Source organism: Dufourea novaeangliae, unplaced genomic scaffold (assembly GCF_001272555.1).
Source record: "Dufourea novaeangliae isolate 0120121106 unplaced genomic scaffold, ASM127255v1 scaffold7, whole genome shotgun sequence".
Lineage (NCBI taxonomy): Eukaryota > Metazoa > Arthropoda > Insecta > Hymenoptera > Halictidae > Dufourea > Dufourea novaeangliae.
In genome coordinates this window covers 3561458-3578145 of record NW_015373896.1, presented here as the reverse complement: position 1 = coordinate 3578145, position 16688 = coordinate 3561458, and the positions used below count along the sequence as shown (strand labels likewise).

The 16688-nt window shown below is 50.0% G+C and overlaps 1 protein-coding gene across 1 annotated transcript in view; it reads right to left on the bottom strand.

Moving 5' to 3' along the window:
• LOC107191848 overlaps positions 1-14400 on the bottom strand; it is a 185058-nt gene extending 170658 nt beyond the window's left edge. The window contains exons 1-8 of the mRNA XM_015580986.1: positions 14345-14400; positions 12755-13237; positions 3507-3771; positions 3158-3274; positions 2764-3060; positions 2476-2684; positions 2182-2391; positions 1948-2105 (exon numbers count right to left, since the gene is read on the bottom strand). Coding sequence (XP_015436472.1) covers positions 1948-2105; positions 2182-2391; positions 2476-2684; positions 2764-3060; positions 3158-3274; positions 3507-3771; positions 12755-13237; positions 14345-14400 — 1795 coding nt within the window. The remainder of the gene's footprint in view (positions 1-1947; positions 2106-2181; positions 2392-2475; positions 2685-2763; positions 3061-3157; positions 3275-3506; positions 3772-12754; positions 13238-14344) is intronic.
• Between the last annotated feature and the right edge of the window lie 2288 nt (positions 14401-16688).

The window sequence follows — 16688 nt, the reverse complement described above, 5'->3', positions numbered from 1 at the left end:
TGATTCGTGAATGACGTATATAAATAATCGTCCGATCAAGCCCCGATCGAAGAGAGATTTACCGGTGATTTATCTTTCCGCGCGTCGCCGGCCCGATGGCGTATATAACTTTCCGGCGGATTGTAGGGTAGCTTAATTGACACGTCATCTCTTTTCGTGTTACACGGCGGAACCATTCGTCTTGGGCCCTCGGTCCACGCGTCGGCCTTAAATCAATTCCGTTGGGCCCACGGACAAATTACCAAAAAGAATTAATGGCTTCGACGCCGGGTCCTAATTGGCCCCCGAAATCATGCGAACAGGACCATGCGCTCGCGCGCGCGCGCGCGATCGATGGGGGAAGAAGGGTGAGGGTCGTCGTATCGAAGCGCTGCCCTCTCGATACACGAACAGCGGGAGATCCACCCTTGTACGATTTCATCGCAACGGGCCAAAGTACATACTACGCCCACGCGAAATTAATAGGCGATTCTTTTCCGGGGAGAGCTCGCTAGGAGAGTGGCCTCGTGGTACACGCGCGCACGCGGATAACCTTTGGTTTTCTTTTAAATAACGCCGCTCCCCCGCGTAGGCGGACGAATGAATGAAACTACCCACACGCTGACAATGAAGCGCTTTTGCTAATCTAACGCTAACTCATCGTGGGGTGGTACGGAGATTGCGAAACTTTAACGCGGATCGCTTCGCGTTGCTAATCGCACGGGAGAATATGGTCAACGAAAAACGAAGAAATGAAAAAGAAAACGAATCTCGAAAGACTCACTCGATTACGAAAGACCGAAAACCTGTTTTCGGTTCTGATAAAGTCGCCGAGTAACCATTTTATTGGGAACCAGCTTTTTGTCCTGGGCCTCGCTCGCGTGGATTTCGGGATTTGGTAAAATTATGTTTTAACAAAATTTGTAAAGTGAATTGTAAATTAGAAAGAAAAAATACCTGTTATATTATTATATTTATCCCCGTCTATTCGAAAACCTTTTCGCCCCCTGGATATGGAATGATTATGGAAAACGCTCTAGATACAGTTTCTCCAGATACGTCACCCATATTTCATACCAATAAGTTTCATTCAAAAAGCGTTCGAACTCCCACTTGTAAGTACCACTGAGGCCATTGCAGTTCTGCTTCATTTTGGATTAGTTCCGCGAACCCGCTTGAATTTTCCTGCCCACGTATAATTTACATCCCGTACACTCCTGTTCCATGGACTTGTGGGGGGGGGGGGGGGGGGGGAATTAATATTCCCCCGGAGCAGCCAATTTATATCGTGTTTTCTCCCTTTCATTCCGTATGCATGGAAATCGTGGATCGCCACGAGGTTTTAAAATCGGTTACACGCGAGGCGTTCTGTTTTAATACGATGACTGACTTCAACCAGGATAGGGCGACGCATCACGCACGGCGACGAAACCCGAGAGCCCTCGATGAAGTTTGCACGAGGACACAATTTTTTTCTCACCCTCCTGTTGCCTTGCCCCCTCCGTTCCCCATAATTAATACGACGCCCGGCCGGAGTTTGCTTGTTGCCCACGAGGACGAAAAAACGTTCTCGTGGACTATCACGGCGGGTTCGATTAATATGTACCTCCCCTTTATCGTGTCGACGGTTCGAGCTTGAGAGACTCCCGTGGGCGGCCTGACACGGCCGGTCAAATTAATACGATTCCCGCGAGAGAAGTTGCGAATCCGTGCGCTAACGAAACCCGCGACGCGGCACACGGTGATAAATTGCTCGCGAGATAAGAGGGACACGTTACACGCGCGCGTGATGTAAGAAAACACGGGGCTCGATTGAATTCTAGAGGCATTGTATATATGTATGTATGCGTACACCTATTCTCCCTATGGACGCGACTGGTCGACTGGAATTTCCGTCGTTAACTCGAAGTGAAATTTTTCCTATCGATCGAATCGTGAACGCACCGAATCAAAATGTTGTGTTCGAACTTTTGCTCCAGTGCCGATCCTCCGATTGGACTGACGATCGGGCACGTTTTCCCGGTCTCTCGGGCTCGTACTGCTTGATTTCGTGCTCGAGTGCCTCGATCGCCTCGCGCAGATCGTTCCTCATGTACATTCGCCGTTCCATATCCAGCAGCGCCGGCCTGAAGTTGACGAAACCTCAATGATCGCGGAATCACGTGTCAAAAAACGCTCGTCTATCAAACGGACGTGTCTTACTGCGCGACCAGAAGACCGGCTTCGATCCTTTTCTCGTTGAACTCGATCCGTAGTTCGTTCAGCCTCACCCGAGCTTTGTTCACGCATTCGCGATTCCTCGTGTTCTTTTCACGGTAGTTTTTCAAACTCTCCTCTTCGTACTCTATATCCTCTATGAGACAGACTTCCTTTTCTTTGTATTGAGCGACGCCGTTCACCGTCTTCGCAATTCTGTCACAGAATCGAAAAAGAGTGTATTGTAAATGTCATCTGCAAGTGTGTATCACCACGATACACGGGAACAGAGGGCTGTACTTCGCACGTAGTTTTTCTAATTCCTGGTCTCGTTCATCCAGTTTATCCTTGTAACTGAGATTAGCGACATGTAGGGCCTCGTAATCCACCGTTGTCATCCCTTCGCCCAAAGTCTCCACGCCTTTCAATCGAGTTTTCAGATCCTCGAGACAATGTCGAAGAAGTATGTAACCCTGTCTATCTTGAGCCAAGATCTTGGAACGCATCGTCTGTCGTGAAAGAGCTGTGTAACGACCAACAATCATCGGTTTACGGGTTTAGCAATGAATGGTATAAACGAAGCGACACCTGGCGATGGGTCAAAGCGTTCATCATTTTATCCGTGAGCTTTTTCCCGGTCTTCTCGAAGACGAGGCCTACAGCCACTTCTCTCTCACGGTCTAAGAATTCGTTGAAAGCTGCCTCGTTCTCGGCCCGAATCGCGTCAATTTTCTCGGTATAAGTTTGCATTTCGTAGGTCAGCTCGTTCTGTTGCGTTAATATGTCGTCGACTTGCATCTTGTAAACCCGTAGAACCTCTTTGTATATCTTTTCCATTTGCTCGGTATTCTTGGTGGGATCTGGGGGTGTCATTCTCTGCTGATTCTACATAAACGATTGTTTCTATGTAGAGAGTACAACGATACCTAGTGAGATTTCGAGGTAAGAGGTGTACATACAAGATGATCAATTCGAAACTGACCTTCGTCATACATCGGGAAACCCAAAGATCCAGAAGCCTGTTTCTCCGTCGCAAATCCCCGTATTCGGTCTGTAACTCTGTCAACCTGCTAATAAGCGCCTCGCGTTCGGCTGCATCCTACCGCAGCAGAAAAATGGAAACGACAGACGATACGTTACACCAGAAAGAACCTCTTTTACAATAAGATTCGCGGGCCATTATGTGCAAATTCCCGGATCAAAGGGGGTTGGATATGTACACGGCGAGAAGCCTTGTGGTTTAGAACCTTAGAATCTTAATGTATCACGAAGGTCGTGAGGAATAGCGACTCCATGTGCAGAACGAGAGAGAATGACAGGTTTATGCGCACCTCCGCTGGTAACTCGACGAGCACGTGATCGGATTCTTCTACCTGTCGCGCTTCCTCTAACTTTTCCACGGAGTCCTCCGGGGAAAGTGGTATCTCCTCCTCACCTAGTTCTTCCCCTTCGTAAAATTCCTCCCCGTACTTTCCGCCTACGATACTCTGGTCCGAGGACACGTACCAATCGATCTCCTCGTCTATCGATTTCTTTACTCTTCCCGATTCCTCTTGTTCCTCCTCTTCCTCATCTTCGTGTTCTTCAATCTCGTAGCTGTCATAACCGTGTATCGGGTCGACGAAGGATTTATGGTCATTGTATTCAATAATCTAGGGAGAGGGGTTACGTTAGAGAAACTTTAATGTTTCCGCAATAAGATGTCCAAGATTCACTTAAAAAGGTACATATAATTATAACTCGGGAAGGCATCATAAGAAACTGCTACATAATATCTATTAACTCTATATATAATCGCTTTGACCATTAAAAAAAAAAGCCTGGGCATAGCACGTTTAATGTTTCCGCAATAAGGCATTCAAGATTCACTTAAAAAGCTCCACGTAATTATAATTCGGAAAAGAATCATTAGAACTTGCTATATACTGTCCATCAACTTCTACATCCAACCTCTCGGACCATTTTTTAAAAAACCTGGCGATAGCTAGTGAACCTGTACACAGGTGTCAAAACAACCTATTATATCCTACGGTATTCCCAAAGAACTGTCAAACCCTACACTAACCAACAACCACACCCCTTACTTTTTCATCCGCGTACCCTCCCGCGTCTTCGCGAAGTTCATCGCGCGTGGTCATGTCGCTGACAGCCAGCGGGACAATCGACAAAATCGGCGAGCGCGATTCGAGACCGTCGCCGAGGGCAGGAAACGTGGCATTTGAATGCGGACTGAACGCGGAGACGAGGGAAACAGCTGCGGGACGAAGGAAACAGTCGAACGAATTCGACGCGGCTCGGATCGACGCCTCCTCGTGAAGGCCTCGGAGGCCGCATGCAGTCGACCTTGAAGATCGAAGATGATCTTCCCTCCGCTCGTTCGCTCGCTCGTTCGCGGTACAGACCTCTCTCCCCCGTACCAGCCGCGGTTGTTTAACTGAGCCCATCGTAGAGAGACGGTCCCTCCGAGGAAAAGAGTTCCTCCTCTCTCGCAGGACGTCGATTAAACCGCTGCGAGCTACCGGACACCGTCTCGTCGCGGATGCACAGTGTGTATCCTGCGGCGCGCAGGCTATGATTTCATCTCTATGTGCTTTATTCCAGCTAGCTGGCACACGGTCTCCGGTGCTGATGTATGAAAAGTTTATTTATAGGGGACGTGGTTCGTTCGATCACGCGAAGGGGCAAGACACATGACGGGAGAGAGAACACTGGCTGCCCCCGCCGCTGAAACCCGAGTATCTTTCTTTTCGTCGGACGTTAAACGGCGAGGAATTAATAACCGGCGGTGGTGGTGGGTCGGTCGCGAAAAATTGAACGCCTCCAGCCGCGCGCCACTGTCCCTTTTGCTGGCGATTTTTCCACGACGACGGTCTCGTGTCCATCGGGGGAAAACGGAGGATCTCCCCGCGCATTCGACGGAGCTCGACGCGCCCACCCAGCTGAAACACGGATTCGGTTTCCTTTGATTCGCCAAATCTGATCGCCGAACGATTTATCGTGTGAGATCTTGACTGTTTTAAGGGAGAGATCCTTCTTGATACATTGCTGTGTTCGCTGGAAATTGTAGAGGAATGGAGGATTTAAGTTGGACACTGACATCTTTACATCTTGTGTACAGTGTTTTAATGATTCACGTAGCTTATGGTTGGGTAACAGGGTCTGAATACAAAAGAATCATCGAATAAATGAGGTGAAAATAGTGGTACACGCTAGATTACTGTATCTATCCGTGCCTATTAGGAGAAATCATTTAGACACGATAGTATGCCTTTACCACGCGTTTGAGTCTCCAAAGCCACGTTTCTGTACGTAAGATACCCACAATATTTTCAATGCACAATATCGCTATACCCGTAATATAATGTTCACTCCAATTGCGGACAAGCTTTCCTATTACAAGATTTATCTACGATTCCCAAAGTTACCACCCCATAACTTCAAAACGCAACTTCGGCTCCAGAGCAAACGAACACCGTGTTCGGACCCAAGCTCAGGCTATACCATCGAAAATAAATATTTTCAAAATAACCATCCGTTCCTCACGGATCGAACAATTCCGTTGCCGGATCCGCCAAGGGAGAACGCGGAGAACAACGAAGAGGCGCGTGCATTCGACCAATACCGCTCTTTGCTTTACGGACGTGGCCCTGCGGGGATTAGATCTCGTGAAAACGAAGAAGGGAAGAGGAACAAGGTAGCCCAGAGAGGGACATAGAATACGGGAGAGAAAGAGAGACGGAGAGTGGGGTACTTGAGGCCGCGTGGGCCGCCAAGACTGCATTCCTGTAGGATCAAGGATCCCTGCTCGCGTCCGCGTATGTGTGCACGTACCCGTCGCATATGGTGTCTCTGTATATCAGGTAGACTCGTGCGCGCACGGTAACCGTATATACACACGTGGCACGGTGTGCCGTATACACACACTCGCACACGCACTCCCCCTCACGTATATACACGCAACGGATGTACGAGCGAGAACGGTCGAGGAGAGGCTCGCCCGTGGTTCGATTGTCAGTATATATCGAGTCTCCCAGAGGTCTTTTTCTCGATATGCGTGCAACGGGCGCGCAGTAGGTAAGAAACAAGTTTTTACATCCCGAATGACACTGACGTACCAATTTCCTGAGTTCCAATTCCCGAATCTTTTACGACCGACCGGACAGGCCCCGAACGAAATTTATTGGCCAGCAAGATTTTACTGGTGGCTCACGCTAACGTGTACCAAAGACCGGTGTAGACAGGTAGAACGCGAATATAGTATCGGGAATCGATCGTTCCAATAGGAATCGTAGTGGTCTACGCTGATGTAAAAAGGCCCCATTGGTCGCTATCGAATCGCGAACAGACGGGACGAGGAATTCAGAAAATGTTACAACGACCGTTGGCGAGCTAGTCTCGTTATATACCCAGGTCTGGCAACCGCAGTATCTAAGGAAGGAATCGGTCGGAGGCAGCGAAAAAAAAAAAAAGCGGTCCCGAGCGACAAGCAGGGTCGTTGGCGTGACGACGGAACAACGTGTCGCGGACAACCCAAGGAGAATAGTTCATAGGAACGCCCTAGGACTCCATCGAGAGTCCAGGACGAAAGGCGAAGTCCAAGCTTCTCGATATCGCGTCGTCGTAACCAAGAGCGTGGTGGAAACAGAGTGTGGCCCCCGTAGACCGTGAACACGCAAGAGAGCCCATGCCTCGTTCGTTGGCCTTTCCTCGGATTTGATTTCCTTTCGAATCCACGGTGTATTCCTGGCTCGTCCGCGCGAGCTACGGCGATGGAAACTGGACTGACTGGCTTTAACGGCGCGTCTTAAGCTCATGTCGGTGCCGGGGCCCGTACGCTCGCTCGCTTGCGCGTGTGATGCGTGCACGCGTGTGGCGTCTTGTGCGTACAAGGGTACGACCAGGGGGCCCCGACTGGTGGAAGTGCGCTCGAACGAGAGAGTCCCTCGAGAATGCAAGCGCGTCGAATCGTCGTGCGTCAAATAGAACGCGACGAGAGGAGACGCTGCTTGCAGCCTGCAGATACCATTGTGGCCGGTTGCATAAACTCGCCATCTTGGTATCCTCAAGGACGCGCGTCGAATCCTAAGGTCAACGCACCCGACTCACATCGGGTATCTTTTACCTCCTCCGCTTCGTCGTCGACTTCTTCTTCTTCTACTTGTTCTTCTTCGTCTTCTTCTTCGTCTTCTTATTCTTCTGGACATCTTCTGGTTTTTCTCTCTCTCTCTCTCTCTCTCTCTCTCTCTCTCTCTCTCTCTCTCTCTCTCTCTCTCTCTCCTTTCTGTTGCTCTTCCACAGGCACGAGAGTCGGAGAATCTCATCTGGCCACGAGCGGGATGTCACTGCCATTAATCCCGCGCCGATACGGCCCTGGCCAGGGTCGAACGGAGCCTCGAGCCGCCTTCCTCATTTTCTTCATCCTCTTCTTCTTCTGCCTTCTCCTCCTCCGTCGATCCTACGACCTCCGCGCGCCGCTCGTACAGAATGATAAACGCAGGATATTCCGCGAGCCGCATCCCCGTATAAAGTACTGGGTCGTTAGAGGCAGCATTTAATCTCGGGCAAAAACCGTACCCGCGGAGCGGACCGGACTGATTAAAGGGGACGCGGGTGGAATCGGTTGAAATGATCCCGATACCGGTCGCAACATTGTGTCTTTTCAACCGTGAAACGTCTCGAAAACACCTACGATCGTTCTCTCATCTGTAGGTGGAAAACGGTCCTTTCTAAATCGGCCGTTTCATCCAGTTCAGAAATCAAACGGGTACGCGTAGCGTGTGGACCCGTTCTCTTCTGCGTTCCTCGAGCTGGACTTCAAGTCGCCTTGCTTTCACGACGAGTCACGCGCCCGATCGTACCACAAATCTTGTCCAGGAAGTCCCAACGGGATCAGAAATTGAAATTTTAGTGCCGGCCACGGGTGTATCGCTCGCCATGGCGATACACACGCATACATACACGACTCATGGGCGTTTATTTTACGTAAGAGTATACTCGGAGACTCGGCGCGCAATAAAACGCAGAGAGAAAGAGAGATAGAGGCGAACACGCGAACTCACAGGGTCCGAAACCCCGAACGATCGAACGGGGACCCAAAGGCAAAGGCAGCGGGACGTACGGAGGGTCCGTGTCGGTGACCTCTTATCGAAGGGGAACCGACCTGCGGACCGTAAGGTCGGCCAATGGGATTGCCCCGGGGTGGACACGTTGGTGTTAAAGCCATCGGAGTAGTCGTGCAGGGGGGACAGGTAAATCCTGGTGGTGTACCCGGGGAGTCGGGCGTAAAACGAACGAGACGAAAAATCCGGAGTCCGGGTGGGTGAAAGGAGAGGAGAAGTAAGAATAAGAAGAAGAAGAAGAAGAAGAAGAAGGGGAAAGAAGTCAAGACGCGTTGCGAGAGCTGACCCCGGCCATCTTGGCCCCGCGGGGTTATTCTATTTATATCTTGGCCCTAGCTATATTTAGCTCACCAGAGAGAGCCTCCAGGAAAGCCGGACAACCGAAGGAGAGAGTTTAAGGGCGAGGTAGGAGAAAGAAAGAAAGAGAGTAGTAGGCTGTGTAGAACGGCAGAAGAAGGGACACCGTTGGTATATACTCGCGAGAGCCAACAGGGAAGGGAAAGCTGGGCCTCCGAAGAGTTCGGGAGAGATGGGGAAGGAGCGTAAAGTCGGCCGGCCTATCAATGTATGTATACTGGTAACCTAACGAATACATTAACGCTCCGAATCCGGCTATCTCGCGTATATACCACCCGGGTCCAAGTTCGTAACACACCGTGTACGCTCACGGTTTTATCCGCGTATTGCCTGGAGAACACGCACGTGGGCATACACACGAGGGCCTTCTCGCGCACCTGCGAGCATAAGTAGGCGCAGTCCGTATCCCATCGTATCTTCTCTGTATCCTATCCTATTCCACGGAGCCCCTGCCTCGTGAATAAACGCGTGAGAATACGTCGTTACTTAAAAGGTTCTTTTTTTTCCGTCATTGTCGATGGACGCACCGGAATAGATAGGCACGCATAAACACGTGACTGAGCTATACGCGACGCCTGACAGCTATACCACCGTCCAGGCGTCGTACGTTGCATTGACGTGGATACATACCGAGACGTCCGCCTCCGATTGTACGATATTCCGCTGGTTTATAGAGCGGGACACGCGTGACGCGTATATACGTAATGCCCCGGCTGGAACGGGGCCCCGAGTCATTGTTTATGTAACAGCCGGGCATTAATAAACCACCGGGCCCCACGGATATGAGCGTGAAGCGTGCGTTTCGCGGTGATTTTTATTTCGTACCACCCCTCTGGTCGCGATCTCGACAGCTCGGGCTGTCGGTGAACGTTATCGATCCAAGACGGTTGTCGATCACTTTGTCAACCCGGTTCAGACGGAATATCCGTGCTCGCTGTCACTCGTGACCCGAGGCTACTATTGCAAGAGTTCCTAAAAATTCTAGGATCAAAATATATACAGTATTTGTTCCGAGAATATTTCCAAGAAACACGACTCTTCGGTAAATACCAGATAGAATCTCCCAGCTGATCCTGAATACTAAAGCATTCGATGAATCAGTACATTGAAATCGAGCTGTCGTTGAACGTTATCGATCCGGAAGGGTTGTCGATCACACTGTCGATGCCGTACACGACTCTGAGTGTCGAGGCTGCGGAAGGCGTGGTTGTCCAGCGTCACTTTCATCGTCACGAAAGAGAACTGTCCCCCCCGAAATTCCACGATGAAAGTCAGCGAGCCAGAAACCGTGTGGGGGAGGGGAGGGAACCGCGCGATAGACAGTTGGCCGTCTTCGGGGCGGCAATATACCCGTGTCGGGCTATCGAGGTTATCGCGGTCTTCGCCGTAAATTCAGGGCCCAACAACCCTGCCGTTCTCACCGGCTCTGCCTCTTCAACGGCCGCGATTTCTCTGGCTCTGTCTCGCTCCCGACTGGGTCCGACGAACTCTTCCCGGCTACATCGGTATTTCGCGTTCGCGGGCCCCGCGGAACAGATCCCTTGGTATCCATCCCCTCCCTCCCCACTCCTTCTCTGGGTACGTGCAGCATCAAGAGGGCCTTATACGAAGGACGAGCATGAAGACAACCATATATCCCGGACGTACATACCGGCCGCATACCAGTCGTGGACACTTACAACCGGCGCAAAGGGGAAGCTGGCGTCTTACTATGGTCGTGATGACCAGACATTCGCGGGGGCAACGGCGAACTGCCGCGTTAAATCATCCTAGTACCCGTGAGTGGTTTCATCCCGAGGACTATGAAAGGAGCGCCTCGATACGTATCTGAAACGAGGGGGGCGGTTTTCTCGGCTGTTTATACGAGCTGCTTATGGAGCCCACTATGGTGAAAAGGGGAGAAACGTTAGGGGGAACGAAGAAGTCAATTTCGAAGAGTCTTGCGTAATAGCGTGTAACGATATTATATTAGGAAGCAGATTTATTGGTGTCCCCAAGGTTATTACCTCTCTTTCCCATTGGTGACTATCGCTGAAGCTGCCTGACCTCGGGGGCGCCAGTATTTCCGTTCCGTTGGTATATAAGTACCGTCGTTGGGTGAGAGAGATCGTTTGTACATCGTAGGTTGAAAGTATTCGGGGGAAAGAAATATGATTTTATAATGTTGAAAGGTCGGGCAGAATGCACTTGGAGGCTTGTGTACTTTTATTTTAATGGGCCATACTCCGTCTCACACGATAAATTAAAATCGTACACGTTGAAATCGAAAGCATCACAGCTCAGCGTTTCCTCTCGAGGAAGTCGTCGAAAAGCTGGCGCAGCGAGCATGAGGGGACCTAAAAATCGTGGTTACACCCCGCGGTGAATTCTTCCGATAGGAATGTATATTGTACAATACCGTCGTAGCGGATTCTGCGTGTTCCGAGCACCGCCAGCCAGCCAGCCAGCCATCGTGCAAAATGAAAAGGTGCACGGCTAGCCGCGGCCCCGCGTTTTATAATTTCATTGAATGAATTGGCATTAAAAGGCCCCGACGTCGTAACGCCGTGTGTACACGCATTGGCATTTCTGCGGCCAGTGACTCGGCACCTGGCCTAGCCGCGGAGAAACAATCTGGCTGACTGATGCTCAACGAAAGTACGTCAATTTGTAGTACAATGAAATTCCTTTCGTTCGTTTTCTTGCCGGGGTGAACCGACAAAGAAAGGGATGGTCAACGAAGTTTTACACTCATAATTCTATTATCTGTCTTATTGCAAATCTCTATTACAGTATAGTCCATGTTCTATCTACAATAATGTGAACGAAGTTTATACTGTTCAGGGTTAGTCACGAGAAAGGGAACACTTAAATATCTTTTTTGAGAATCAAGATTTTGAGATGTTCAAGGGGGTCAAAGATAGTGGTAAAAACAAAATTGTTTGGCGTCATTTTTTCACTTGTTTGACAGTCATCAACGTCTTTTTAAAATTGTATCATCGCTTCATATCGTTGTAACTGATGTCAAAACGACTTCAACGACACGAAATATTATGACTTTGAGATAACTTCTGTATTATTACGGAAATTCATCACTTTGAACATTCAATTTGATTTAAATACGATTATTTTCCTTATTAATGTTAATATTGATCGACCCTAGATCTCTATACATACGCGTTGTTTTGCGACTCGCTACCGCGTCGACGCACAGTACCGCAATTTTCCCAGTTGACGATTCAATGTCCGCAGAGGCAGCGCGCCGTATTAAGGGCCCCACGCGACGATCGGAGAGTCGCGTTCGCGGGCAACGACTCCTCCCGTTTTTACCGCCGTCGTGTTACAGCGAAAGGGTGTTAAACGTGCCGCGGGCTACGCTTCGTAATTCCCTTTTTAGAGCTCGGGCTGTTTATCATCGGGAAGGGAAACGGCGCGTCTCTCGCGAGCGGCTTCCGCGAACCGACTCGCGACAGCGCCGACAAAAAGGATGAGTCGCCTAACCGTGCCTCGAAAGACTGAACGATTTCCTGGTGCAAGGGAACCCTTTAACCGTAGACAGACACGGCGTGACAAAAAGAACGTCGACAGGTAATTGCCGCATGAAATTAATTACGAAATAGGAAATTATACGTCGAGTGTACGGAGAGTCCCGTTCCCGTACTAAACACCGTGCAAGCTGATGTATCAATTTTATTAAGTCATGGGAAATATTCAGAATGACGGGCGACACGTTTGGATGGAAACGGTCCCCGCGATCAGGAACTCGAGATATTGTTTATCCTATAGAGCAAACCCTCCATCCACCTGTCGGATGTAACTACCACCTGTACAGAGAGCTTCCCACGTCATCAAGGAACAGGCTGTACGTCTCGTTGAGTCCGAGAAACGAGCAAGTTTTCAATTATTCTATCCCTCCCTTCTCTTGCCCTTCAAACACGAACAAAGACAAGGGCTAGACGCGTCGAGGACGTCGACAAATTAAATTAATCTCTCCCCGCGTATCTGCGGTCGCCCCGTGAACAGAGAGATGACTCTGTGGTTTGGCGTCGGCCACGGTAAATCGTTGTCTTCCACTCGGTCCTTCCCAAGCGCATTAACGGATTTAATTAAGAATTTTCGCTCACCTTCTGCGACGTTGCCGGCCCTGATCGTGCGTCTCGTTCAACGAGTGCCTACGACGATCGCGATTCCGCTTCTTCAGGGACTTCCCCTCGCTCCCGTAGATCGGACCGCCCCTCGTCAATGTTCCAAGGTCGCTCAAGGTGGTCTTCTCGTGATGGTTCACGCTGTTAGATCGTTGCCGATCGTGACCTTGGGGCTTCAGAGAATTCCCGTGGCCGGTCTTCCGAGCGCCATTGTAAGAATGCCGGCCGTGCTCTCTGGGCAGACTGCAGTAGAGATTTTGCGAGGCGTGGACAGTTCTAGCGAGGGGCTTCTCGCCTCCAGAACCTTCGACGAGGCTCCCGTTTGACTTCAACGGCGAAGAAGTGTCCTGGCCGTTCTTCGAGCCGCCGCCTAAATGGTCGCGAAGCCATTTTCCCAATCCTCCGCCACCGCTGCCGCCATTCGGGACCTCGTGGACCATGGAAGAATCTCCGTTCTTGCTTCTGAACAAAACAATTATACTGTGGTTTTAATATACGTAAACGAATATATACTCAGATATAGTTTACATTCTCATTAATTTATTAAATATAAACAAATAATTATGGGCGTAGCCAGGGAGGCCAGAGGTCACTGGAGGAAAAAATATGACCTTTGCCTTACCCTAGATAGGAAAACGGTTTTGTCCTCCTTCCCCCCAGGAAAAAATGATATGAAATTTACCTGAAGATAAATTTGACCTCCTCCTACGATCAAAAACATAGCTAACTTCTGACCAGCGAAAGGTCCTACAAATTATTTCGTAACTATACGTAGTACTGTTTGTAGACCTGATATTTGTTATCGTCATCCATCTATTTTCTTGGATAGATAAGAAAATTTTACAAAATGTCAGAGTTCAAAGTGACTTTACGTATCGTACACAGACTATCGATTCTATGGTCTCTAAGACTATGATCCTCGGATAACCTCGATTATCCCCGAAGAAGACGAATGTATTTCGTTTCGCGTTGGGTTGAATTATAGTGTCGATGGTCTTCGTGCATCCACGGATTCGACAAAAACTGAGAGGTGGCAGGGGGGAACGGCCGAAACGCGTCGAAAATCCAGTAGCACGAGGGGCATTTTCAACGGAGGGGGAAAAAAACCATGGACGGTTGGTAGCGCGCGCTAACGAGTAAGAACGAGCTGCGGAGAACGGGGCCTGAAAGGAGAGTGGAAAAAGGGAAATGAGGCGGTCTGGATCGCGCGGGGCACCGAGTCCCTGGGTAGAGCGACGCACAATAGAGACGCAATAATGGCCTCGGTCCGGCGGTTTCGATTTCAGTGTCGAAGCCGGCGAGCCGATGAAGAAAGGCCGTGCATGTAACGAGACAAAAAGTGAAGAGAAGGAAAAAGGAGGACGATGATGGGGGAAAGGGCGAAGAGGGGGAGGGGGGTGGGGCCACGAAGAGGAACGAGAGGCGAATGAATGGCACACGGCCTCGGGTGAATCAGGGCAACTGCTTTGTAATAATAAGGGCCATGCACCACGAAAGAGGAACGAAGAAAGAACGAGGGAAGGGTCTATAGTAGTTAGGACGCGGTGACCTTGGCAAGGTCATCGTTACCTCTGGCCATCGCCGCTAGGAGCCGCCACCGCGTGGCTACGTCTCGCCTTACCCATTGTCCCGACGACGGTTCTTCCTTATCGATGATTCTTTCGCGTGTACGGTTCGGTCCTTTGTTCCCGCGTTTTATCAAAGCATTGTCTTGGAAAATCAACCGTGTACCATCGCCCGCGCCACAATAGGGGAATTTTTGCAAGTTCTCCGTGTACAATACGAGACACCACCATCGTGAGTCACTCGCGACGGACGAAGGATACTCACAGTTGACGGAGCAATTTCACCGTGAACTGCACCGAGTTTTCTGCCCCCTTCAACCACGGTCGTCGAGTTTTTAGAATTTATAATTGGTCGAAAGTTCGCGGTCTCGTTGTTTTTTCATCGTACGTCTGGGGTCAAGACACTACCGACAGGTCTCGAGGGGAACGTACCGTCTTCGGCCGATTCGAGCCAGACGAGGCTTAATTAATTGCGGTGAAATTAATTAGCCGTGTAACGCAGGTTACTTAATTGACCGGCAAAGAACGAATCCTGGGCATTCGTGATAAGAGGACAGTCCACCTCGTCGAAAGGCTAATCGGACAACGAGATCTCCACCCCGGCCAGAATGGTCGGTGAGGGAGAGAGAGGAACGGTCCGAGAAAAAACGAGGCAGAGTCCACTCATCGGTGGGATGAAGAAGGGCGACGAAACGAATCTGCAAGAGAGACGAGGATAGAGGCAAGGAGCAGTAGCCTCGACCAGGAGTTTCGTGATTCTCCGCGTATTATCCAGCGTGTTACGCCACTGTATAAAATTCCGGTTCTGCAGCCCCCTCCGGGGACCGTTCGGCTACCCGGTTCACCCCCCACGCTGTTATCTCTTCGGCTTTTTTCCTGTCGCTCGTTTTTGCCCGGCGGGGGGAGGGAGCTCCGCGAGCCAGCTCCTCTCGCAACCCAAAAGCGAGCACATTATCGGCGGAGCACTCGTGAAATTTCGACTCGGCCAATCAACGGTCTCGTCAGGTGCAAGGGGCGGCGTGTACCGGGGTGAAGGAAGAAGACGCTATCTTCCTAACGAGGAGGAAAGTGATAATGCGTCGGGCAATATCGTGACAGGTAATAAAAAACAAGCCACCGGGTGCAAGGCACTCTTTCGCCCGATTAAATTGAATGTGTTAAGTGTATATGAGAGAATTCGTAAGATAATTCCATTGTGGATTGCGAAAAATGAAAAACATACTCCTAGAAGAACTTTATCTTTTACAGAATATCAAATTCTCTCAGCATTGCCTTTTAGTCTTTTACATATAATTGTTTCATGCACCATGATTGAACGTTGAGTTTTCAGTATACCGTCGAATTGCATTAATACTTCTCGAAACCCAGTTAGTTGTTGATCCCAGTTCTCCAATTAATGTTTTCTACTCTCTTTTGACCAAAGTGCACCGAAGTGCACTATAATCGTCAAATCGGCGACGTGCAACGCACAAGAGTCACACTCGTTTCGGTTTAACCCTGGACCGGGGTGCACTAAGCAATGCATTTGTATGCGGTGTGCTCGGTCCGGCCGGGTAGAATTCTCTTTTTGCCGCGGTTTCGTTTCGTGCGGCTCGTTCTAGTTTATTTGGAGACAACCGCGGTCCCCAGCGCGGGCCCCGTGCTGGACCCCGATCCCCTCTGTGATCCGTCGATGAAGAGCCGTTGTTCTAAGGCAGTAGCGTAGCCCCGACTACATTCGCGATAAACGAATCGATTTTGCTCCTCGTGAACACGCTCGCGCATCTACTTACTCCTTCTCGATCTTCGGCCGTTCGAGATACGACCGGTATTATACACACATACACCCGATAACCAGATGAGCAACTCGAACGTTACACGCGCGATTAAAAATCCCCTAGAATAATCGGTGTTTCGCCACGTCGAGATAGGTATCGAACATGACTCTCGATCCCCGTGGAATGAATAATTAGGCGAAGACAGGTTATCGCGGGGGCCCCAGCGGGAATGAAATATCGTTTCGTTTTCCGCCTCATCGAATCGGCCGTTTTTCACCTAAAAAGATACCACCGATGACTAATGGCGATCCGACGGGTATCGCGTAAACGTGTATCATTTTCGCGGCAATACAGAGCCCTTGCTTCCTAATACGATCTATCTCGGGGAACGACCAGTTATTAATTCCCTCGAACGGAGTAGAGGAAAGGAGAGTCAGTCGTGTCGACGTCTCGGACCCCGTGATAAATCGAGACGGATCGCGATTTTACGGTACACCCTGTATATACGTTCGCCCTACACCTTTTCGTGGTCGGGATGGCCTGGACTTGGGCTGGTTTTCTCGTCCCTCTCGTCCTCCTCGTCTCTCGCTC